General features: G+C 36.8%; 1 protein-coding gene across 1 annotated transcript in view; it reads left to right on the plus strand.

Annotated features, from left to right (window-relative positions):
* The window catches only part of LOC150105451 (integrin alpha-PS2-like), a 536,973-nt gene that overhangs the window by 201,716 nt on the left and 314,452 nt on the right, over positions 1-20,805 (plus strand). Inside the window, exons 8-9 of the mRNA XM_090394825.1 lie at positions 3,211-3,299; positions 17,929-18,035. Coding sequence (XP_090250951.1) covers positions 3,211-3,299; positions 17,929-18,035 — 196 coding nt within the window. The remainder of the gene's footprint in view (positions 1-3,210; positions 3,300-17,928; positions 18,036-20,805) is intronic.

Raw genomic sequence — 20,805 nt, forward strand, 5'->3', positions numbered from 1 at the left:
TAATTTCACGTGGTATGGTCACTTAAATAGAATGGAGAGGAAAGATTAGCAAAACAAGTGGTCTTTTTCCTGTCAACCTGACAGAATACTTATTTTGCTAATCTTTCCTCTCCCATTCTGACCAAGACCAAGGAAGACTAAGATATAGGTGGATTGATACTGTAAAAATTGCCTTAGAAGATAGAAATATCATCATCATCAAATTCCTGTCATGTACCCTCAAGGGGTGCACAGGATATGATAGTACTACATGAAAAATTTACATCATTACTAACTTCCTATTTACAATTTTCCTCTAAATCAGTCTGTTACTTGTCAACACGCCAATAATATCAGATCAGTCAGAGAATCTTGCAGACTTGTAGCAGATTTATTTAGAAGTATAACATCGTCTGCATAAAGCAAAGCACTGACATTAACATCTCCAATTTTGATATCATGTTTAATACCACTTTCCTTCATAATGTGATCCATATAGATAATGAATAACAGTGGGGATTATGTGCATCCTTGTCTCACACCAGATTTAACATTAAACCATCTTCCTGTACTTCCTTCAATTCTAACTGCTGACTTACAACTCAAATAAAGACTAAGTATTGTTTGATATAATGCCCCATTGACACCATATTACTGTAGCGTATTGAAGAGCTTCTCTCTTGGCACCTTGTCATATGCCTTTTCCAAATCGACGAAACTTAAATACAGATCTTTGTTATATTACCATGATTTCTCCACTATTTGTCGTAAAGTGAAGATCTGATCCTGACATCCTCTATTTGACCTGAATCCAGCTTGTTCTTCCCCAAGCTTTTCTTCCATAATTGTTCTCAACCGTTTCTCAAGTATACTGGCATAAATCTTGCCAGGAACACTCAGTAGGGAAATTCTCACATTCAGTTTTATTTCCCTTTTTATATATGGGTACTATTAGAGCTCTACTCCAATCATCAGGAATTCGTCCCTCTGTCCAGGATTTCCGAACTGTGCAGTGCAACCACTGTAAGACTTTTATACCACCATACTTCAGCATTTCTGGTCGAATATCATCTACTCCTGCTGCCTTTCCACATTTCAAGCCTTTGATGGCTTTTTCTACTTCAAGTGTGGATATGTATTCCTGACTGTATGCCTGTTGAGTGGTTTTTATCAGTGTGCTGTTATCACTGCTAGTTTCATTTAGCAATTTTTCGAAGTAATTACTCCATACTTCAAGGATATATGTTTTTATCCCTTTTTCATGTCACCTATATCATCTCTAACTCCTTTTACAGCACTCTTTCTTCCATTTCTAAGCTTCTTCAACAACCTCCAGAATATCTTACCATCCTCTTGATATTTATTTTCTATGTTCTTGCCAAACTCCTCCCATGACTTTTGTTTAGCTAGTTTTACACAATCAGCTTTCTTACATTTGTCTCTGTATTCTCCAAGAGCATAAGCTGACTTATTTGCTAGGAACTTTTGATATGCTTTCTTCTTTTCCTTCACTGCCTCTTTAACTTCCTGTGTCCACAATGGAGTTCTCATTTTTCTATCCTTGCAGACCTCACCACATGCCTCTCTGGCTGAATCGATCAGGGTTTTCTTCAATGTTTGCCACTGAATCTCCAGGGTTTGGTTCTTGTTCTTAAACTCTTTCATTTTTCCTTCAATAATCTTTGTGTATTTCAGTCTACTGTTCACATCTGAGAGCTGCTGAACTTTTATTCGCTTTAAAACTTTCTTACATGTCATTCTTTTCAATATGAAATTCAATCTTTATTCTGCTCAAGACTAAATAGTGATCACTTCCAATTTGAAATCCTCTGTACACTCTGGTGTCCTGCACCAGGGAGAAAACATCACTATCAACAATAACATAGTCAATGAGACTTTTCTTATTCCTTGCCTCTTCTCTCCATGTGAATTTGTGCACATTTTTATGTTTGAACATTATGTTAGTAATAACCAGTTCATGTCCTGAGCAGAAATCCAACAGATATATGCCATTATTATTAGCTTTGCTCTTTTCTCCAAATTTTCCCAAAACATTTTTGTATGTCTGACAATCACTTCCTACTCTGCTATTTAGATCCCCAACAAGGACCCACTTTTCTTTTTTTCATTGTGTCAGTAGCTCTCTCTCTCTAGAGCCTTAAAAAATTCCTCCTCTTCTACCTTAGTAGAGCTTTCTGTGCGACCATAGGCACAAATAAGTCTCATTGTCCAGTTCCCCCATTCTGATATTTGCTCAAATCGCTTTACTTGATACTGCCTGCCATTCAAGAAGATGAGCCTCGTATTTTGTGTTGAATACTATGGCTGCTCCTTCTTTTCCTTGATTGTCATTGCCTGAATATAACATCTTGTATTTATTGCTCAGAAAGATCTCGCCAGTTTTTGTCTTTTTTGTTTCATTATTCCCTATTATGTCATCTGGTACTTATCTAATTCCTTAGCTAGCTCCATTTCTTTGCCATTCAGGCTTCTTATGTTGATAGTACCGATCCTTAACTCTGGTGATGTTGAGTTGGGGTTTGTTTTCAGATTTGTTCCAGTAGCTGACTTTTCGCTGTTCGCCCTGGTTCCCTGCCGAAAATAGTGGAGGGGGGGCTTGTTTAACTGGGCGATGCCCCAGCCGGCATGAAATTTTGTCATGTTGTACCTTTTGTATATTGGTTTAAGCCAATAGGAATACAATTTGGTCTGGTAAATCCCAAATTGCCAGCTCATCCTTGTTTGTTCAGTATCCAGGTAGATGCCCAACAGGGTGCACCATGAGAAGGTGAGGATTGGACATTAGGTCAGAACCCCTGGTCAGTTTTCCTCATTCCTTTCAAGGCTATATGGAGGTCTCCTCTCAGTTATATAGCTTTGACCCTTACGCACCCCAAGATAGAAATATAACATCTGATAATGTTTGATTCTTGACAGGTAACAGATTGATTTGGAAGAAAATTGTAGATCGGAAGTTATTAATGATGTACGTTTTTCATGTATTACTGTCATATCCTGTACACTCCTTGAGGGTATCAGTAATTTGATGATGATGATAGGTATTGTGTGAATAATGAATCTCCCACAATGAGTCTTCTCATTCCATTGAAGTACCTATTTAATTATTTATTGCAATGGCCTTTCTTTTTATTATTATTTTTATCTATCGATGGTGAATTGATATTATGCACTTTGTTTCTCTTAGTATTTTATATCTTCTATTAATGCTAGGCTATTCAGTGGCTGTAGGAGAATTTACTGGGGACAATGATGCTGACGTCGTTGTCGGAATGCCAAGAGGAAGTAATCTGACTGGAAGGGTATTTGTTAATCAAGATTTTATTTGTTTAATATGGCTGTTTTCAAATGTTGAAAGTTTAACTTAAAATGTAAATTATATTGTTGACTCTCCTTATGTGCTACAGATGTGTTGCAGTATTTATTAAATTAAATTGTGAAATTTTTATTCTGTTTATAATTGCCAAGCTAATTGTTTACCATATAATTGTGTATTGTTTTATATCATGTTGATGTATAATATGATTTTTGAATTGAATGAACATGAAAACTTAATTCAAAAAAGATTGTTGTGAGAATATATATACACCTCCTAATCAAAAAATTAGAATAATCAAAGAAAATGTGTTGAGTGATTTGCAATTTAATTTATTGAATAGAAAATAATCATTACAAATATGAATTAGCATCATCTAAATCTACATACTTTCTAGATTATATAATGTAAACACACAAAAATGTAATATAAATTATAAGAAAACTGTTATTTGATAACATTTACAAAATTAGAATAATTTTAACCTGCTTCAAAATATTACAATAATGCAAAAAAATTACAGTCCAAGGGAAACAACATAATAAGTAGTACTTTGTTGTATTCCCCTTAGCTTCTGTGACCATTCGTAAATGGCCAGCATATTATTTACTAGTGGTTCAGAGTCTTTTTTTTTTATCAAAACATGCCCATATGTTCTGCAGACTAGTTCATTTTCATCTCTTGGGGAAGATGTTTCTTCATAATACCTCACAAATTCTCATTGGGGTTTAAATCTGGTGAGTTTGCCAGCCACGGAATTACATTGATTTGCCTTTCTTTGAGCTATCTTGTAGTGGTGTCGGAAGTGTGACAAGAAGCTGAATCTTGCTGAAAAGGCAATTACCATCACATAAATCTTCTGATGCCAGTAACATGAAGTGCTCAAGAATTTCTTGGTATGCTTTGGAATTCAGTCTTTCACACAATACACAACCTACCTGGATTCTCAACAGTCATACAAGCCCATACCATGATAGAGGTTGCAAATTTCACCGAACGTTTCATGCAAATGCTTCTTTCTTAAGAAACATTTGATAACACAAAACATGTATCCCTTGATGACAATGAGACACATAAAACATACTTTCATTGCTAGAAAGTACCCTTTTCCAGTCCTCTTGATTCCACAACATTTTTTGTTTATACTATCGCACTCTATCTGCCTTTTGCTTGGAAGTCATAAGCAGCTTCGTCTTTGCCACACATGATTTAAAACCCAATTTGTGAAGTCTTCTCAAAGTCATAGATTTAGACACGTTCACACCTAGTTCTTTCCATCTCCTATGAAAATACGTTTCACTTGAGAAGCGTTTTTTTTTCCTTCATGATATTCTTCAATTTCCTCTCATCCCTAGATGTAGTTATTACCTTTTGACCAGTATTGCAGTGATTATTTTGAAAACTCCAGTTATTAGAGTATTGTCTCATATTCTACTCATGCTTGCTTGAGAACACTTCAATTCTTTAGCTATAAACTGCTGACTTTGGCCTTCTTTGTGTAGAGTCACCATACAAAACTTCTTGGCTTCTGATATATCACTCGTTCGACCCATGTTTAGTAAATGATTAACTGAAATCCACGTGAAAACAATTCCTCACACACAAATCAGTCCCGCAGCTACTGAAATATATGCTATTTCTATGCTCTCCTCAAAACCAATCGGGAAAAATTTGGAATATTCTAATATTTTGAATCACATTAAAAATTATTCTAATATTGTGGATGTTTTTGAATAACAGTTTTTTATAATTTATATTACTTTTTTTTTTATCTTTACCTGGTTATATAATCTACGAAGTACGTAGATTTAGATGATGCTGATTCACATTTGGTAATAATTATTTTTATTCAATAAATTAGAATTGCAAATCATTCAACACATTTTCTTTGATTATTCTAATTTTTTGATTCAGAGGCGTAGTGCAATTTTGGATTTTGCAATTATAAATCAAAATAACTGAAAAGATAGGATTATCATTAGGTGAATACATATTTAGGATCTACCTTCATGTTGATAGTAGAATAAAACAGACATTGAAAGCTAATAATTAACTACATTTATTTAGCTAATTAGATTACCAAGCCAGTATATTTGCCTTGATAACCAAGGCTTGGGCATAAAGAGATATATTGAGAACATGCACATAGGACGGCATACACAGACCGATTATAATGGTGGGCTCTTGCAGTCCTAACTGGTGTCCTCTCTTTTTGTGATGGACATTTGCTGAAGATCTCAAAATGATGGCCTCTTGGATTTTTGGCAACATGATGCTGTCTAATTTAAGTTTGCAGGAATGTTGTAGTGATGTGATGGATTGTAGAAATAGTCTCTCTGATTTAAATCTGTTTCTGTATAAATGGACGATTTTTTTCTTTGATAATATTTGGTTGATCCATATCAGTGGCATGGTCTACCACCCTGACATTACTATAGTGTAAGTGGATATTTTCTGTGTTCTTCTAGATGGATATTGGCAGTTCTTCTTGTTTGAACAAAGAAGTTTAAGATTGCAGAGAGACGAGGGATATTGTAGACCCAGGATAGGCTAGTTGGTGGAGAAAATCTTTAGGTGAGCAGATAAGAGTAGTCAATATTTGGGATAAGGCCTGAAGGATGTCTCTGTTATGCTTTTTAAGAATGCATGCAATTTTTATTGAGGTGCCCCAGAGTTACAAAATGGCAATGGATTTTTTGTGTTCTGGATTTTTATTTTGGGATGGGGGTGGAGAACTTGGCTAAAAAGGAGTCCTAAATGTGATTGATTGTAGTGGAAAGGCTGCTGTGTTTTCAAGCACATAATTCTGGCTCTGGTTCCTAAGTTTCCATTACAACATGTCTGTTTCCTAAGGGTTTGATAACACCATGCTGCTCAGGATATGCAGAAAATTCATTGAAAACAATTGTTTGAACGATAGTTTATAAAAGGCAATTTTTCGAAAAAAAAAAAAATTAATTGAATAAACGATTATTCTAAAAACAGTTAATTCAATAATAGTTAATCAAATAAGCATTTAATCAAAAAGAAGTTCCCCCAAAAAACAATCGATCAATCAGCAATTAATTAAAAACATAATTTGTCAAAAACCAACAATTCATTAAAAAATCACAATTCGTTGAAACTACAAATCATATAATTCATCCTCGTGAAAGTACATCATACACAAGTTGAGAGCAGGGAAGGGAGAATAAGCCACTGATGGTGAGTGAGCAGGAGATATATGAGGAATTGAGTAAACATATCAATAATGTCAATATAGCTGTAGGACTTTGATGGTATATCACTGCATTTCTTGAGGGAATGTTCCAGGGAGTTAATGACAGTTCTAACTTACCTCTTTAACATGAGTCTTAGATTTGTTGAAGTCCCAAAGGAGTGTAAAGATGACAAAATTGTTCTGCTTCATAAAGTGGGTGATAACATTAAGACTTCTAATCACAGTCATTCTGTTTGGAATTGTGGTAAAGATGTTAGAGAGGCTAGTGAGGATGGGATTCAGAATTGGGTTGATGATAATACCATTCTCTTTGATGGATAGAATGTCCATCAGATGAAAGGAAGATTGTGTTTTAGCAGTCTACATAATGTGACAGGTGCAATGGACAAAGAGAATGCATACACAGTGGTATATTTAGATTTTGCTAAAGTCTTTGGTCGATTGCCACATGACAATCTGCTAATTAAACTGGAACAGATAGGGTTGAATAGTTTATTAGTGCACTGAATTGGAGATTCACTGTCTGATAAGTATAAGCAAGTTGTCTAATGAGAGCAAGATGTCCCAGAAGAGGAGAGTTGTGGGTCTGGTTTTGAGATATTGCTGTTTAATTTGTATCTGAATGATGTTCCGAAGTGCTTGAATGGTGATATACAGTTGTTTGCAGAAGATGCAAAGTTGGGAAGAATTATGAGAGGTAGAATTCAGTGTAATGACATTTAAAGTTTTAAAGTTCGGGAAGCACAGATGGAATGCAGAGTATAAGATTGGTGGAGAGATATCTTTGAGGTGGAGGAGATGAATGATCCAGGATGTTGGTGGGTAAAGATCTGAAATTTCAAAGAAAATTTTACTAAAATTGTGAGGACAGCACGTTATGCATTATTGCAGTGATGCAGAGTACACTGACATGTAGGAGTAAGGATGATATGATTCCTTTGTATAAGGCTTTGATGAGACACCATATGGATTACTGTGCACAGGTTTAGTCATCAGGTTTTCAAACAGAAGAGATATTGGAAAGGGTTCAGAGACGAATTGACGAAAATAGTTTCTGATTTGTAGAATGGTGAGTATGAAGATAATTAAGGGAATGCATACTGCAGTGCAGTGGATAGAAGGAAGAGAGGGGGAGGGCCATGATCAAGACATATAAGTTGGTAAGAGGTAATTTCCAGATTAATGTGGATCAGATTTTTCATACAATGGACGAGACAGTGGAAGAACAAGAGACTATTCTGGAATCTGTATAAAAAGGGTATGAGCAAATGGGTGAGGAGTAGGTTTTTTTTTTTTTTTCATAGAGAGTTGTGGGTGGTTGAAACATCTTGCTTGGAAGAGTAGTGAGCGTGGAGACATTGAATGCATTCAATCACAGATGAGGGGGTGTCTGATAAGTATAAGGTGAGGGGGTATGTGTTATGGAGACCTCCTGGGTTGAATCGTTGGCTCCAGGGAAGGTGCAATAATAATAATGATAATAATACATGCATATGCCAGCATATGACACTGTAGGTTCCAGATGACCACTGTATAGTGAATCACTGCCTTTTTATCACTTGTAATGATGCATGTAATGGTTAAATAACATTTAAATAGTCATAAATGTGTGTAAATGATGTAAATAAATCATTTGTGTGTCAGTTATGCAAAAGAGAAATTTATAATAATTTTCAGGCGTAAATATTATTCTGAATAGCCTGGCTTAAGGAATGCACCAACTTTTGGTCATCGATCTCCATTGAGCACTTTCCACTTCGCTATGAACTTTATCTTTGTTTTTAACAAATGCAGCAGCAGTAGTCTAAGGTAAGTTCAGCATATGGCCTCTCTCAGTATGCAATACACCATTGTCACTAAATTTAATAATTTTAATCTGTATGTATTCTTATGGCAGAATTCAGCTATAGTTTAATGTCCAATGTTGAAAGTTACTCTAGAGCCTTCTTGATACACTTCATGTATCAAGTTGCCTTGGAAGTGGCGAAGGGGGCAGTCACTGATGATATGTCTGTAGAATATGGGTGCAGTCACAGTTAGGGCTGTTTGCCATATTCCCAGTAGGAGATATTTTCATTTGTCCTATTTCTGTTGATAGTTGTCCATAGCCTTCTAGGAAGGATGAAACCGGGGAGGGGCAGCTGCAAGGGGGGGGGGTTCTTTCACAAAAGAGTCCTTTGTTGGCGAGTTCATAGCCCATTGTTGGTTCTACATGTTGTGAGTTAAAGGTGCTTGGCCAGAAAAGGCTCTGTTTATGTCCCAAAATGGATGCCTTAACTCCATCCAGGTTCTATGAGGGGGGGGATTTATAAGGGTTGAGTGGAGAGGCAGTAGTGAGTTATTAGTGATTTTTCTCTAATAGTTCTTTTAAGTGAAGTCTGCATTTTTTACATATTTGGTGGGGCTATGTTGGAAGGCACTGGTAACCATGGCAGAGGGGTGGATTTCAGAGTCCTGTAAATTGTGTGCATGGTTATGTTCAGTTAGGAGTCAATGTTTGTGAGAGCACGTCTTTCCCAGACTGGTGCACAGGTTTCTGCAGCAGAGTAAAGGGCCAGGCCCTGAGACTAAGTACCACGACTCTGCAACTCCAGCTCGTTCCACTTAGTCTTGAGATGATGTTTCTCATTCCCCTCCCCTATTTACAAATGATTTTTGTAGGTCAGACTTCTATCCAGGTTCACTCCTATGTATTGCAGATAAGGATCATTCTCGACTGGTCTGCCACAGAAAATTAGGTTGAGTTAGCAGTTTGCCTCCTTGTTAGTTATTAAGATGGAAAGGCATAGACACTTTTGGTGAGGTTCAGCTTTATGTACATCTGCTTGAAATATTTCTCGAGGATCTCTAAATCTGTGTTCAGGGCAACCTCCAGGGAATTGAAAGAAGGTGATTGGTGGAGTATCTCCTGTCATCTGTGTGCATATCTTTGCTTGTTCTCGTTGAGGGAATGTCCGAGATATAGATCTTAAAAAGAGTTGGAGCCAAAACAGAGCTCTTGGACAAGCTATTCTGAAGGAATCCGGATCTGCTTTTCCTTCCTCCAATATGGACCTAAATTTTTCTGTTTGTGAGCATGGATCCTACGAGTGTAAGGTTGTTTTTCATTTTATGATGAAACTGATCTTTGATAGCAAGCCTGTGATCCAGACTGTATCATAGGCCAATGTCAAGTCAATGAACAGTTTCAGATTTTAATTTATTTTGGAAACTGGACTCAATTTGAGTTGTTAAAATCAAGACTTGTTTATAGCAGTTTCTGCCAGACCTAAAGCTTACTCTATAGGGAGAGAGCAGTCTCGATGAATTGGGGGGATGGGATCCTTTTCAGTATGATTCTTGCCAGAAGATTGAGCATAGAAGGGCAATTAGGTGGTTTCCAATGGGGGAGGAGGGGGGTGTCTTTCCCTGGCTTGGGAACCGTAGTTATCTTATATTCTTGCCAGAGGGCTGGTAGTTGTACAGTAGAGATGATGGTGGAAAGCAGGACTGCTGGCCTTTCTAACTAGATTTAGGGAAGTCAAAATTTTCCATAGCCGACAGCCATCTCTTTCTCTCCCCTATTGTTATCCATGAGCTTTAATAGTGCTTTAGCCACTAATGGGTCACCAGATTCTTCCTGCAGAGCTAGCAAATCTTCAAGCTATAAATTATATATTTAGTTTAATCCTTTATCCAAGTGTAAGCAAACAAAGTTTATGCCTGAAGTATCTTCAGGACTGGAGCAACTTGTGGCAAAGGTGGACAAAACTTCACATCACTTGCCTTAGTATCCCATAATGCAAAGCACATCTCCTTGCAGACATGTATAATGCTATGCATTATTGCTTCAACCTTGGTATCACCTCTTGATCTGACTCCCACTGAAGAGATCTCAATAAAGGTCGAAACTGGTCTGGGTAGTGACCCCATAATGCATTGCATTATATATGTCCGCAAAGAGATGTGCTTTGCATTATGGTATTCTAAGGCAAGTGATGTGATGTTTTGTTCACCTTTGCAATGAGTTGCCCCATTCCTGAAGATACTTCAGGTGCAAACTTTGTTTGCTTACACTTGGATAAAGAATTAAACTAAATATACAATTTATAGTCTAACCAAGTGAAAAAAACTTCCAACAAAAAATTCTTCAAGCTCTTTGTTCCAGTATGGTGTATGATGGGGGGCCAGAAACTACAAGAAATGATTGCTTAGACTGCTGTTTTTACTAATTTGACAAATTAGGTGTAGTTTTTGACACAGGCAGGATTGCATTGGTGGTTTGATCAGTTTTTTTCACCAAACTCCCTCCAAAAAAACTGTCTTTCCAAAGGTTCCATGTAGGGATTGCAGCAGTTTAATAAGTAGAATAAATAAACTGATCTCCAGAAGGAAAAAGCAATATTGGCTGCTTTGAAATTGTTAAAGATAGATCTGCGTATTGGCAGGGGAGGGATTGTCAGTGTTTCCCTATCCGGCAGAGTGAAAGGTTCCTGGTTGTTGGGCAGCAAAGATCAGATGAAGATTGTGGATATCCATCCATTTGGCCAGTGGTTCTCTGTTAAGGTCAGCAGATTGGTAGCTTAGATTAGACGTAGATTTTAAGATTGTCCACCTTTATTCTAATTGTTTATTCCAAGTCACGTCACAAAGTAACTGTTGTGAAGTTACTTCACGTGCGAACTTTGGATGAAGGATTAAACCAAGAATATAATTTCTTGGCATCTTTAAATTATTATACAACCAAGTGGAAAAACTTTCAACATCTATTTCTAATCCAGAGTATTTTAGTAATAAGGTGTTGCACCTTTTGGCTACTTGTATATGGAAATATGACTTCTGCATTACATCAACCTTGGTATCACAAATGGTGTATTGAGATTCTGCTAGTGACTTTTGATGTGATCGGATGTGTTATTTTAAGCTGTGAATGGAGGATTGACGAAAAACTTTTGTAAGTGATGGTTGGTGCATATAATAAGATCACGCCATATTATATGAGTGCTCTTACCCAAAACATTCTGAGTCCTGTAAAAGTGCCGGCAAGGCTACAACTGCACGGTAAGCAGCCCCCCCTCCACCGCTTCAGGTACTTCACATTGACAATTATGGAAAAACAGTTAAACGAGACAGTATTTGAGGAAGTATATTGGGAATTTATCAGACTAGGTGAGCTACTTAAGAAAAATTGGCCGGAAAAAGTGAAACTTTATGACACATTTCCCCTGGCAAGTGTCATAGACATTGATGCCGAGAAAATGGAAGATCAGTTAGAATCGGTGATCACCGCTTCTTCAGATTTTTAAGATGTCTGCACGTGTAAAAAGTGGAGAACAACAGTTGGACCACTCAAAGACAACATAATTGAACAAGATGGTCAAGTTTTGGACTCCACTGCTTCTCCCAAAGAAAAGGTGCCTCCAATCATATTAAAAGAAAAACACAGATGGGCAGCCTTAAGATCAACAATGTCTTGATCTTAAGGCTGCTTAAGGTTAACTAAAGAAATGGATGATATAGGTATTCAGTTTCATACCTATTCGCTCGGCTCGTAAAAAAAATGTAAAAGGTTAACTAAAGAAATGGACGATAGAAGCATTCAATGGACGATAGAGGTATTCACAGATGCCATACCTCCATGGCATCTGTGAAGACATTGATACAGAAGACATAGCTGTTGATCTTAACTTGCAGGATCTGCCTCCAGTTAAGGTCAGCAGAATCCAACAAGACTCCCATGCCATTAGTCCTTGTAGAGATCCACAACATAGATCCACTGAAGACAGTTCCAGATTTTAATTTATTTTGGAAACTGGCCTCAATTTGAGTTGTTAAAATCAAGACTTGATTATAGCAGTTTCTGCCAGACCTAAAGCTTACTCTATAGGGAGAGCAGTCTCAATGAATGGTCAATTCATCGAGACTGCTCTCTCTCTCTATAGAGTAAGCTTTAGGTCTGGCAATTTGGTCATGCCCAGAAACTATGTAAAGGTGAATACAAATGTCTGAAGTTTGGGGATAGCCACCCAACCAATATCTGCACAAAGCCAAAAACCACCTCTGCTAAATGTGCCAACTGCTGTGGCCCTCATGCTGCCAACTATAAGGGATGTATTTGGCACCCAAAGACCAGACAGATGTAGAGAGCTAAACAGTCCTCCTCCTTTAGTACAAGAACACCAGAGGCCTCTACTCCACAGCCGGAGGCTCGGCGGCCACAGTCGGAGACCTTCAAAGATAGAGGGAGCCAAAAGCAAACAAGAAGTTATGCTGATGCACCTGCACAAACAAATCAGCACCTACAAACCTAACAGCTGTTATTACGGCCTCTTTAGCAAACATGCTACAAGACTTCAGCCTGTCAAACCCTTCAACAACAACTTCCACTAAAAGATTTCTACGTGAAATACAGGCCATTCTCACAGCACTTATAGATGAGTAGAAACAGACTTATTCCAGCCTCTCTTCAGATTGTTGCATGGAATGCAAATGACCTTAGAAACAAAATACTGTAGCTCCAAGATTTCACCTATAGATATCAGCCAGATATTATACTAATTAGCGAGACACATCTAAGACTCTCAGACTACCCTAAAATAAGAGATTATCATCTACATAAAAATGACAGATTAAGCTACACAGGTGGCAACACCTGCTATCTTCATTAAAAATTACATCAAGCACCATTCTGTAAACAACCCTCCAACCACTAACCTTGAGATCACAATTGTGGAAGTATTCACCAGCTCGGCTGGCAGACTGAAAAATCTACTCAGCTTATAACCCACCCTTAAAAACTCTACTGATCTAAATGCCATCTTAGGCACCAGAGAGTCTACCATTATTGCTGGGGATTTGAACTCCAATCACCATGCCTGGAATTGTAGAACCACCAACAAGAATGGATGGCTGCATCCTCTCCAACTACAAAGGATCAAACTATGCTGTTGTGGCATGCCCCACAGAACCAACTCATCTTAGTACGTTTGACACTGCTGGCATCCTGGATATATATAGCTATCCTGCAAGATATTAAACTCCAATACAGCTTAAAATCATTAAATGAGTTATCATCTGATCACAACCCAATTCTACTGCAGCTGGGAAGATGAGAATACCTGTCTCCTCCCTCTCACTCCTATATATCGTGGGAAAGATTGTCGGAAGTGCTTGGGGATTGTATTGGACCTGTTCCTCACATATGTACAAAAGAAAATGTAGAATCTGCAGTTACAAGCCTCACCCAACAAATTAATTCTGCAATAAATGTAGCTACCTCCTACAAATCTGTCCCCAAACCTGGCTCTGTTTTTTTCAGAGGAAAAAACAGAGCCAGGAAAAGATTTCATAACACTTGCATGCCACAAGATAAAACAGTTCTAAATAGATTGGGGCAGTGAGAGATGCACTCAAGGCTCACAGAGACCAAGTATGGGAAGAAAAATTATCCTCTATCTCACGTACCGATCACTCTGTCTGGGGACTACTGAGAAATATCAGAAATAAAGGCAGATCCCTTCCTCCAATATTTTCTGACGAGGGCCTTGTTCACACAGATGTAGACAAGGCAGAAGCCATAGCAAAAAATTTAGAAGAGCAGTGCAAACCTTTATATGAAAATCTAGACTTCGATCACATATATAAAATTCACAGATAGGTCAGACACTCAAACTTCCTGATACCAGTGCTGACCATATTGCACCCACATCACCTGCTGAAATATATAATATTAAAAATTTAAAGAACAAAAAAAGCTCCTGGGCCAGATGCCATCACAAACAGGGTGATCAAGCTGTTGCCCCGAAAAGCTGTAGTGCATTTGACCATAATAATAAATGCAATCTTAAGATTTCACTATTTTCCTTCCACTTGGAAACTGGCTGATATAATCCCTATACATAAGCCAGGCAAGGACCTGCATCTACCTCAAAATTATCGTCCGGTCAGTCTCATCTCCAACCTGGGTAAGGTTGCTGAGAAGGTCATCCTCTCATGACTTCAAGCCTCAGTAAATGAACTAGACATCCTCCCTAAAGAACAGTTCGGTTTTCAGCAACACCATAGTACTACCCAGCAAATCCACAGAATTGTGGAATATATTACCACCAGCTACAACTGCGTCAAAAACGGGAGCTGTTTTTCTTGATCTATCCAAAGCATTTGACAAGATATGGCACTTCGGATTGCTACACAAACTTATCTCAGCTGGTATCTCACTAAAAATGGTACATTTAGCTAGATCATATCTCCAAAACAGAACCATGCAAGTCAAATTTAATGGGATTCATCTCAGTGCCATATCTTAGCCAGAGTACTGCAGGGATCCCTACTGGTTCCATTGCTGTTCTCTATATATATATATACACATCAGAATATCCCACACAACCCAATGTCATCCATCATAGCCCTATGTGCGGATGACACAGCACCATTAGCCAGATTTCTCTGACCACACTTCATTACTAGAAAGCATCAAGAAAACCTTCTAAAATTAGAGACATGGTTCTCCAAATGGAGACTGGAAGTAAATCCCTAAAAACATTCAGCCATTCTCTTCACGAAAAGGTCGATATCTCCTGCAGGAGACGTCATACTATTCAATACCAAAATTCCCTGGCAGACAGAAACAAAATACCTTGGTGTCATCCTCGACAAAAAATTAACTTCTAATCAACACATCAAGGCTACCTGGGCAAAGGCATCTAAAATCATCGCTCAGATCTACCCCCTAATTAACAGGAACAGCAAGCTAAACATCAGAATCAAATTGCTTTTATACAAACTGATGATTCGTTCTATACTTACTTACGCTTCTCTAGCCACTATAAATATTATCAAACTGCAACATGTGCAAAACAAGTGCTTGCAAATGATCTTGAACGCCCCATCAGGTTCGCCATAAACAATCAACTTCATCGAGATACAAATATTCCTTATATTTTCTATTTCCTACAATCTTTAGCAACAAACGTCTTCTTAAAGACATCCATACACCCAACGATCTAGTTCACCAAGCTGTAGCATATGAGGCAACAGATATATTCAAATATAAAAGATCAAAAGCCATTTGAAGCTTCCAGTAGCGATGCATAATCTCCATGCCCATCCAGGGCAAGCAAACTGCTCATAAAACTACCCTCACTGTAGCCGTAACAGATAGCGGGGGGAATATGAAAAGCTTCTTGCTTCACCCCTACAGACATAATATCAATTGTCAAAAGTCTTGGTATCACTTCTGGGTCTAGTTCCCACTGATGAAACCTCAATAAAGGTCGAAACTGGTCTAAGTAGTGACTCTTCCCATAATGCATAATATTATACATGTCCGTAAGGATGTGCTTTGCATTATGGGATACTAAGGCAAGTGATGTGAAGTCATTAGCCTCTGAGTTGCTCAGTCATGAAGTTACTTCACATGCAAACTTTGTTTATGCTTAGATAAAGGATGAAACCAAGAATATAATTTCTTGGAATTTTTAATATATAGTAACCAAGTGGAAAAATTTTCAACAGAAATATTAAAGCTGTTCTTGAGATTGACACAGAAGACTTCTTAAGATGTGGCAGGAAGTGACAGAACAAAGAGTTGCCTCTGTAAATTATGACAGCATGTGGTTAGCAAGGATATGAGGAATAGAAATTTTGTAAGGGTGGTTGAATGAGTGGTTTTGAATGCTTTATCAGTGAATGAGTTCAAGCAGAAATGTGACGGATATTGTGTGAATAAAAGTTAGTATTGATCTCCCAGAGTGAGTCTAACTGCATGGAAATGTTTGAGAAAATAATAATTTAGATTGACTCCAAAGATTTTGAATTACCCTTGAAGGTGAGCCACCTTGCTATGAGTTGCCTTTACAAGTGTTAATTTAGAGCATAGGTTCCCATAGTGGGTGGTACTGTCCCCCAGTGGGTGCTGAAGCCTTCTAGGGGGGGGGGGGGGCTATAGTGGGATCAGAAGCATTTGGGGGTGTTCAGGCGGTCTAGAGATCGGTGGCTCTTTATAGAAGAAATTAATAATATATATTTAAAAATTAATTATTTTCATGATTTTGCGATTAGATAATCATTTAAAATTTAAATATTGCATTTTAATTTATCTTATGCCTGTCTTACACGATCAATTTTTTTATCAATTTTCTATTTCAATTATTTAATCATTTAAAACTTTACCATGTCAGATAGAAATAGATGTCAATTTTCAACGTCAAAAGAGCATGTATATATGTGTGTATAATATGTTATATTTACAGTAGCAAATATATTCATTATATTTCATTTCAAAATATATATAAAATATTTAAAACCACTTTTTTAATTGATTTGTGCAAAAATAAACCCAATTTTATATAATTTAATATTACGAGTAAAAATAATAATGGCAAGAAAGAAATAAAATCGTAAATTTTAATTAGCCTAGTTAGTGCTAACTAGAGGGAAAAAACAAAGCAAATATTATTCGAAATTTATTATACTGTTTTCTGTGGTTATGTTTTGTAGGTTTGTTGTTTATTATCTTGTGTAATTATTTATTATTTATAATTATTTGGACAATGTCGTGGCCAGATGAACAAAATGCACTTGTGTGCAAAATAAAAAATTGAACGTGTCATACAGGATATTTTAACTTCTATTTTTTATATACTTAAAAAATTTATTCATTTTTTGCTATTGTAAAAATGGGGGGGGCGTTACAAAATTTTTGTCTTGCAAAGTGGACGGTGGCCCGAAAAAGTTTGGCAACCTATGATTTAGAGTAATGTGTTGGAAGGTAATTATTCATTATAAAGATGGCTGGCTTAAGTTTAGTTTTCAATAGCATTTCTGTTCTACAACCAGTAGGCCATGGTTGTGATCCCAAGACTTCTAACTGTTATTCTCCTTCACCCTCCCCCATAGCACCATTGTGTAGTGGATTTACAACCTTTCTTCACATTTAAAAAAAAAAAAATAATAATAATAATTCTAATTTCATGTGTATCGTTGCAATTGTTTGGCAATAATTCATCAGTCTAATACATGAATTTAGAATCCCCATATTACAGACAAGTTAATATACATGAGGAGAATTATTAATTTTATGACTGATTTGTATACAGTAGTGCTGTGGTGGTAATGTAAATATTTTTATAGGAGGAAGTTGAAAATCAGGTGTAACATTCTTCATGTGAAGGTTCTTAAATTCCTTTTTAATTTTTTCTGGATAAGAATTTTTATCGAATGTTGCTATGAATGAGAATGGCTTCACATTGGGGGGAGAAAAAATTATTAAAAAAAAATGAAGTTCAAAAGTTAAACCCACAAACTTTTTTAATAAAATCTTTATTTTATAAATATTTGTAGATGTTTATTTTTTTCAGTAAGTTGGTATTCTTTATGTTGAAAAACTATGTGATTTATATCTATCTCATTACTGTAGGTAGTTCTGTTTAATTCTACTCTACATAATATCCAAAACATTACTGGAGAGCAATTAGGAGCATACTTTGGGTATTCTGTGTGTGTTTCTGATGTTAATGGAGATGGGTGAGTTATAGTGTTAAAATCCCTGTTTATTCAAAATTTTCTTTAGTTAAGAATTAAGTGATACAAGTGGTTTCATAAACCATGACTTATTTGCTTTATTTAATTAAAAAAAAAAATAACCGTCATGACTTCATATTGACATTAAAATTTATTTCAAGGAAGGAATATTTGTTATTGTTTAAACAACAACAAACATAAAGAAAATATTCTTTGTGTTTTATGATGTGAAAAACTGTCATATTTAAATGTTTGATTCCTTTAAATGTGTCACTTTTTACATAGCACTTACAAATGACATTTGTAAGTGCTACGTGAAAAGTGACGAAGCCGGGAATGGTTATTAGTAATAGTGCAGATGTGATAGCCCTGCAAGAGGATTTGAATAAGCTAGATAGATGGGCAAATGAATGGGGGATTGTCGGTTTAATGCAGCAAAATGTAAGGTCTTGAGGTTTGGGACACCGATGGGATGCTGCATACTCTATGGGAGGAGTTAAACTGGAGGAAGTAGGGGAAACAAGAGATCTGGGGTTGATGATTGATAGAAACTTGAAATTTAGGGGACATATTGCAAAGGTGGTGAAGGTAACACAGAGGATTGCTGCAATAATGAGAAGGATACTGACCTGCAGAGATAAAATGGTTATCATTCCATTGTATAAGTCTCTGATCAGACCACACTTGGATTTGGTCTCAGATTTGTTCTCAGATTATTGTACTCAGATTTGGTCCCCAGGATTTGAACGGGATAAATTAACTGTGGAAAGAGTACAAAGGTGGATAACAAAGATGGTGTCAGGACTGTACAATGTTAGTTATGAGGATTGGCTGAGGGAGTGTGGTGGATAGAAGGAGAGGTGATATGATTGAGATGAGACTTTTAAACTGTTGAGAGGTGGTTATAGGGTTGACACTGGGGAGTTCTTTCGCTTGGTTGAACAGCGGGAAGGAGTGATGACAAGGGGGCCATCCCTGGAAGTTACGAAAGGAAACTGTGAGAAAGAGGGTGAGGTGTGGTTTCTTTGCATGGAGGGTGGTTAAACCATGGAATGCGTTGCCTGATAGAGTGGTGAGAGCGAGAACGGTTAATGCATTTAAGGAGTGGTATGATAGACTTTGTGTTTCCTAGGAGGGACCTCCCTCGATGAGTCTTGATAGACTTGTGCTTCTTAGAAAGAACCTCCCACGATGAGTCTTTTGACTCCATGGAGGCCTGAATAATAATAATAATAATAATAATTACATGCTAAAAATTATCAAACAAAGTTGAATATTTAGAATGAATTTCCCTGGAATTGTACCACTTAAGACACACAGTTTCTGGAGTCCATTCATCTACATATGTAAGGAATTTATGGCTAACAAAATGCAGATGTATTGATTCCGGAGACTGTATCTGTTTACATTCTTTTATTTTTCACTAAATATCAGCCTGACAGCTATTCTGAATTTTGGGTTTGTATCAGAGAAGACTTAATATATAGCATATATGGTCATCTATTATTTATCTGATTACAGTGGTAAGGCAGTTGCTGTTCTGATAGTTGATGGGTCAGATAAGTGAGGAGAAAAATCATGTCACTATACCAGAAGTTGTGAAAGGGTGTGTGTGTGTGTATATATACATATAAGAGAAGAAATTGCGGAGGTAAATATAAGAAGGGGCATCTTTCACAGAGACTCATTATCTTCTTTATTGTTTATCTTGTCATTGATCCCCTTAACTAGAATTTTAAATAAAACTGCTCATGGTTATCAAACTGCACAAAAAAGTGTAAAGATAAGCCACCCTTTATAAATGGACAATCTGAAACTATACACAAAATCAGAGAATGAACTCGGACATCATTGCTTAATAACTAATATTTAAGGAATTGACAGCGTATACTAGAAATATAGATTAAATAAACTTTAATATATACTTTCCGATATTTCGGCGAACGTCACGTTGCCATCTTTGCTATTATTAGTACTTGTGTGCACGTGTCTTGTAGTAAGTTCCCAAGAAGATGGCAACGTGACGTTCACCGAAATATCAGAAAGTATATATTAAAGTTTGTTTAATCTATATTTCTGGTATACGCTGTCAATTCCTTAAATATTAGTTATCATGTTTAACCAGCGTATAAGCTTCTCAACAAGAATAAACATCATTGCTTAACACGTTCGCTGGCTCACTACTCGGGCATTTTGTTACTGTATGCCAAGCAATTTCACTTCTTCAAAGTCAGTATGGGTAATCTCGTTGCCTACGGCAATCGACATAAGAGTATATTCGTAGTTGGCTTGTGGGACTCGTATACCATCTACGAGTATACACACTTTCGCTGCTAGCTCCACATGCCAAGCATTTTCACTTCTTCATAGTCAGTACGGGTAATCTCATTGTCATACGAGTATATTCATAGTTGGCTTGTGATGCTCATATACCAACTACAAGTTTACTTGTAGTTGGCGGCGAACGTGTTAATACTGTGCACATATTCAGTCAAGATGTAATAATGGATTTTGGCTTAGACAAATGTGCAATTGCTGTAATAACAAGAGGAAAGTTGGAAAATCTGAACGAAATTGAGCTGCTCAATGGTGAAAAAATCAATGCAATAAAATTCGGAGATAGATACAAATATTTGGAAATTTTAGAAGTATCAGAAATTCTGCACAATAAGATCAAAGAAAAAAACTAGAGCAAAATACATAAGGCAACTAAGAAAACTCCTTAAGTTAATGTTTAATGCTGGAAATTTGATAAAAGCAATTAACACCCGGG

Source organism: Typopeltis vanoorti, chromosome 6 (assembly GCF_054136105.1).
Source record: "Typopeltis vanoorti isolate ZY-2024b chromosome 6, IOZ_Tvanoo_1.0, whole genome shotgun sequence".
Lineage (NCBI taxonomy): Eukaryota > Metazoa > Arthropoda > Arachnida > Uropygi > Thelyphonidae > Typopeltis > Typopeltis vanoorti.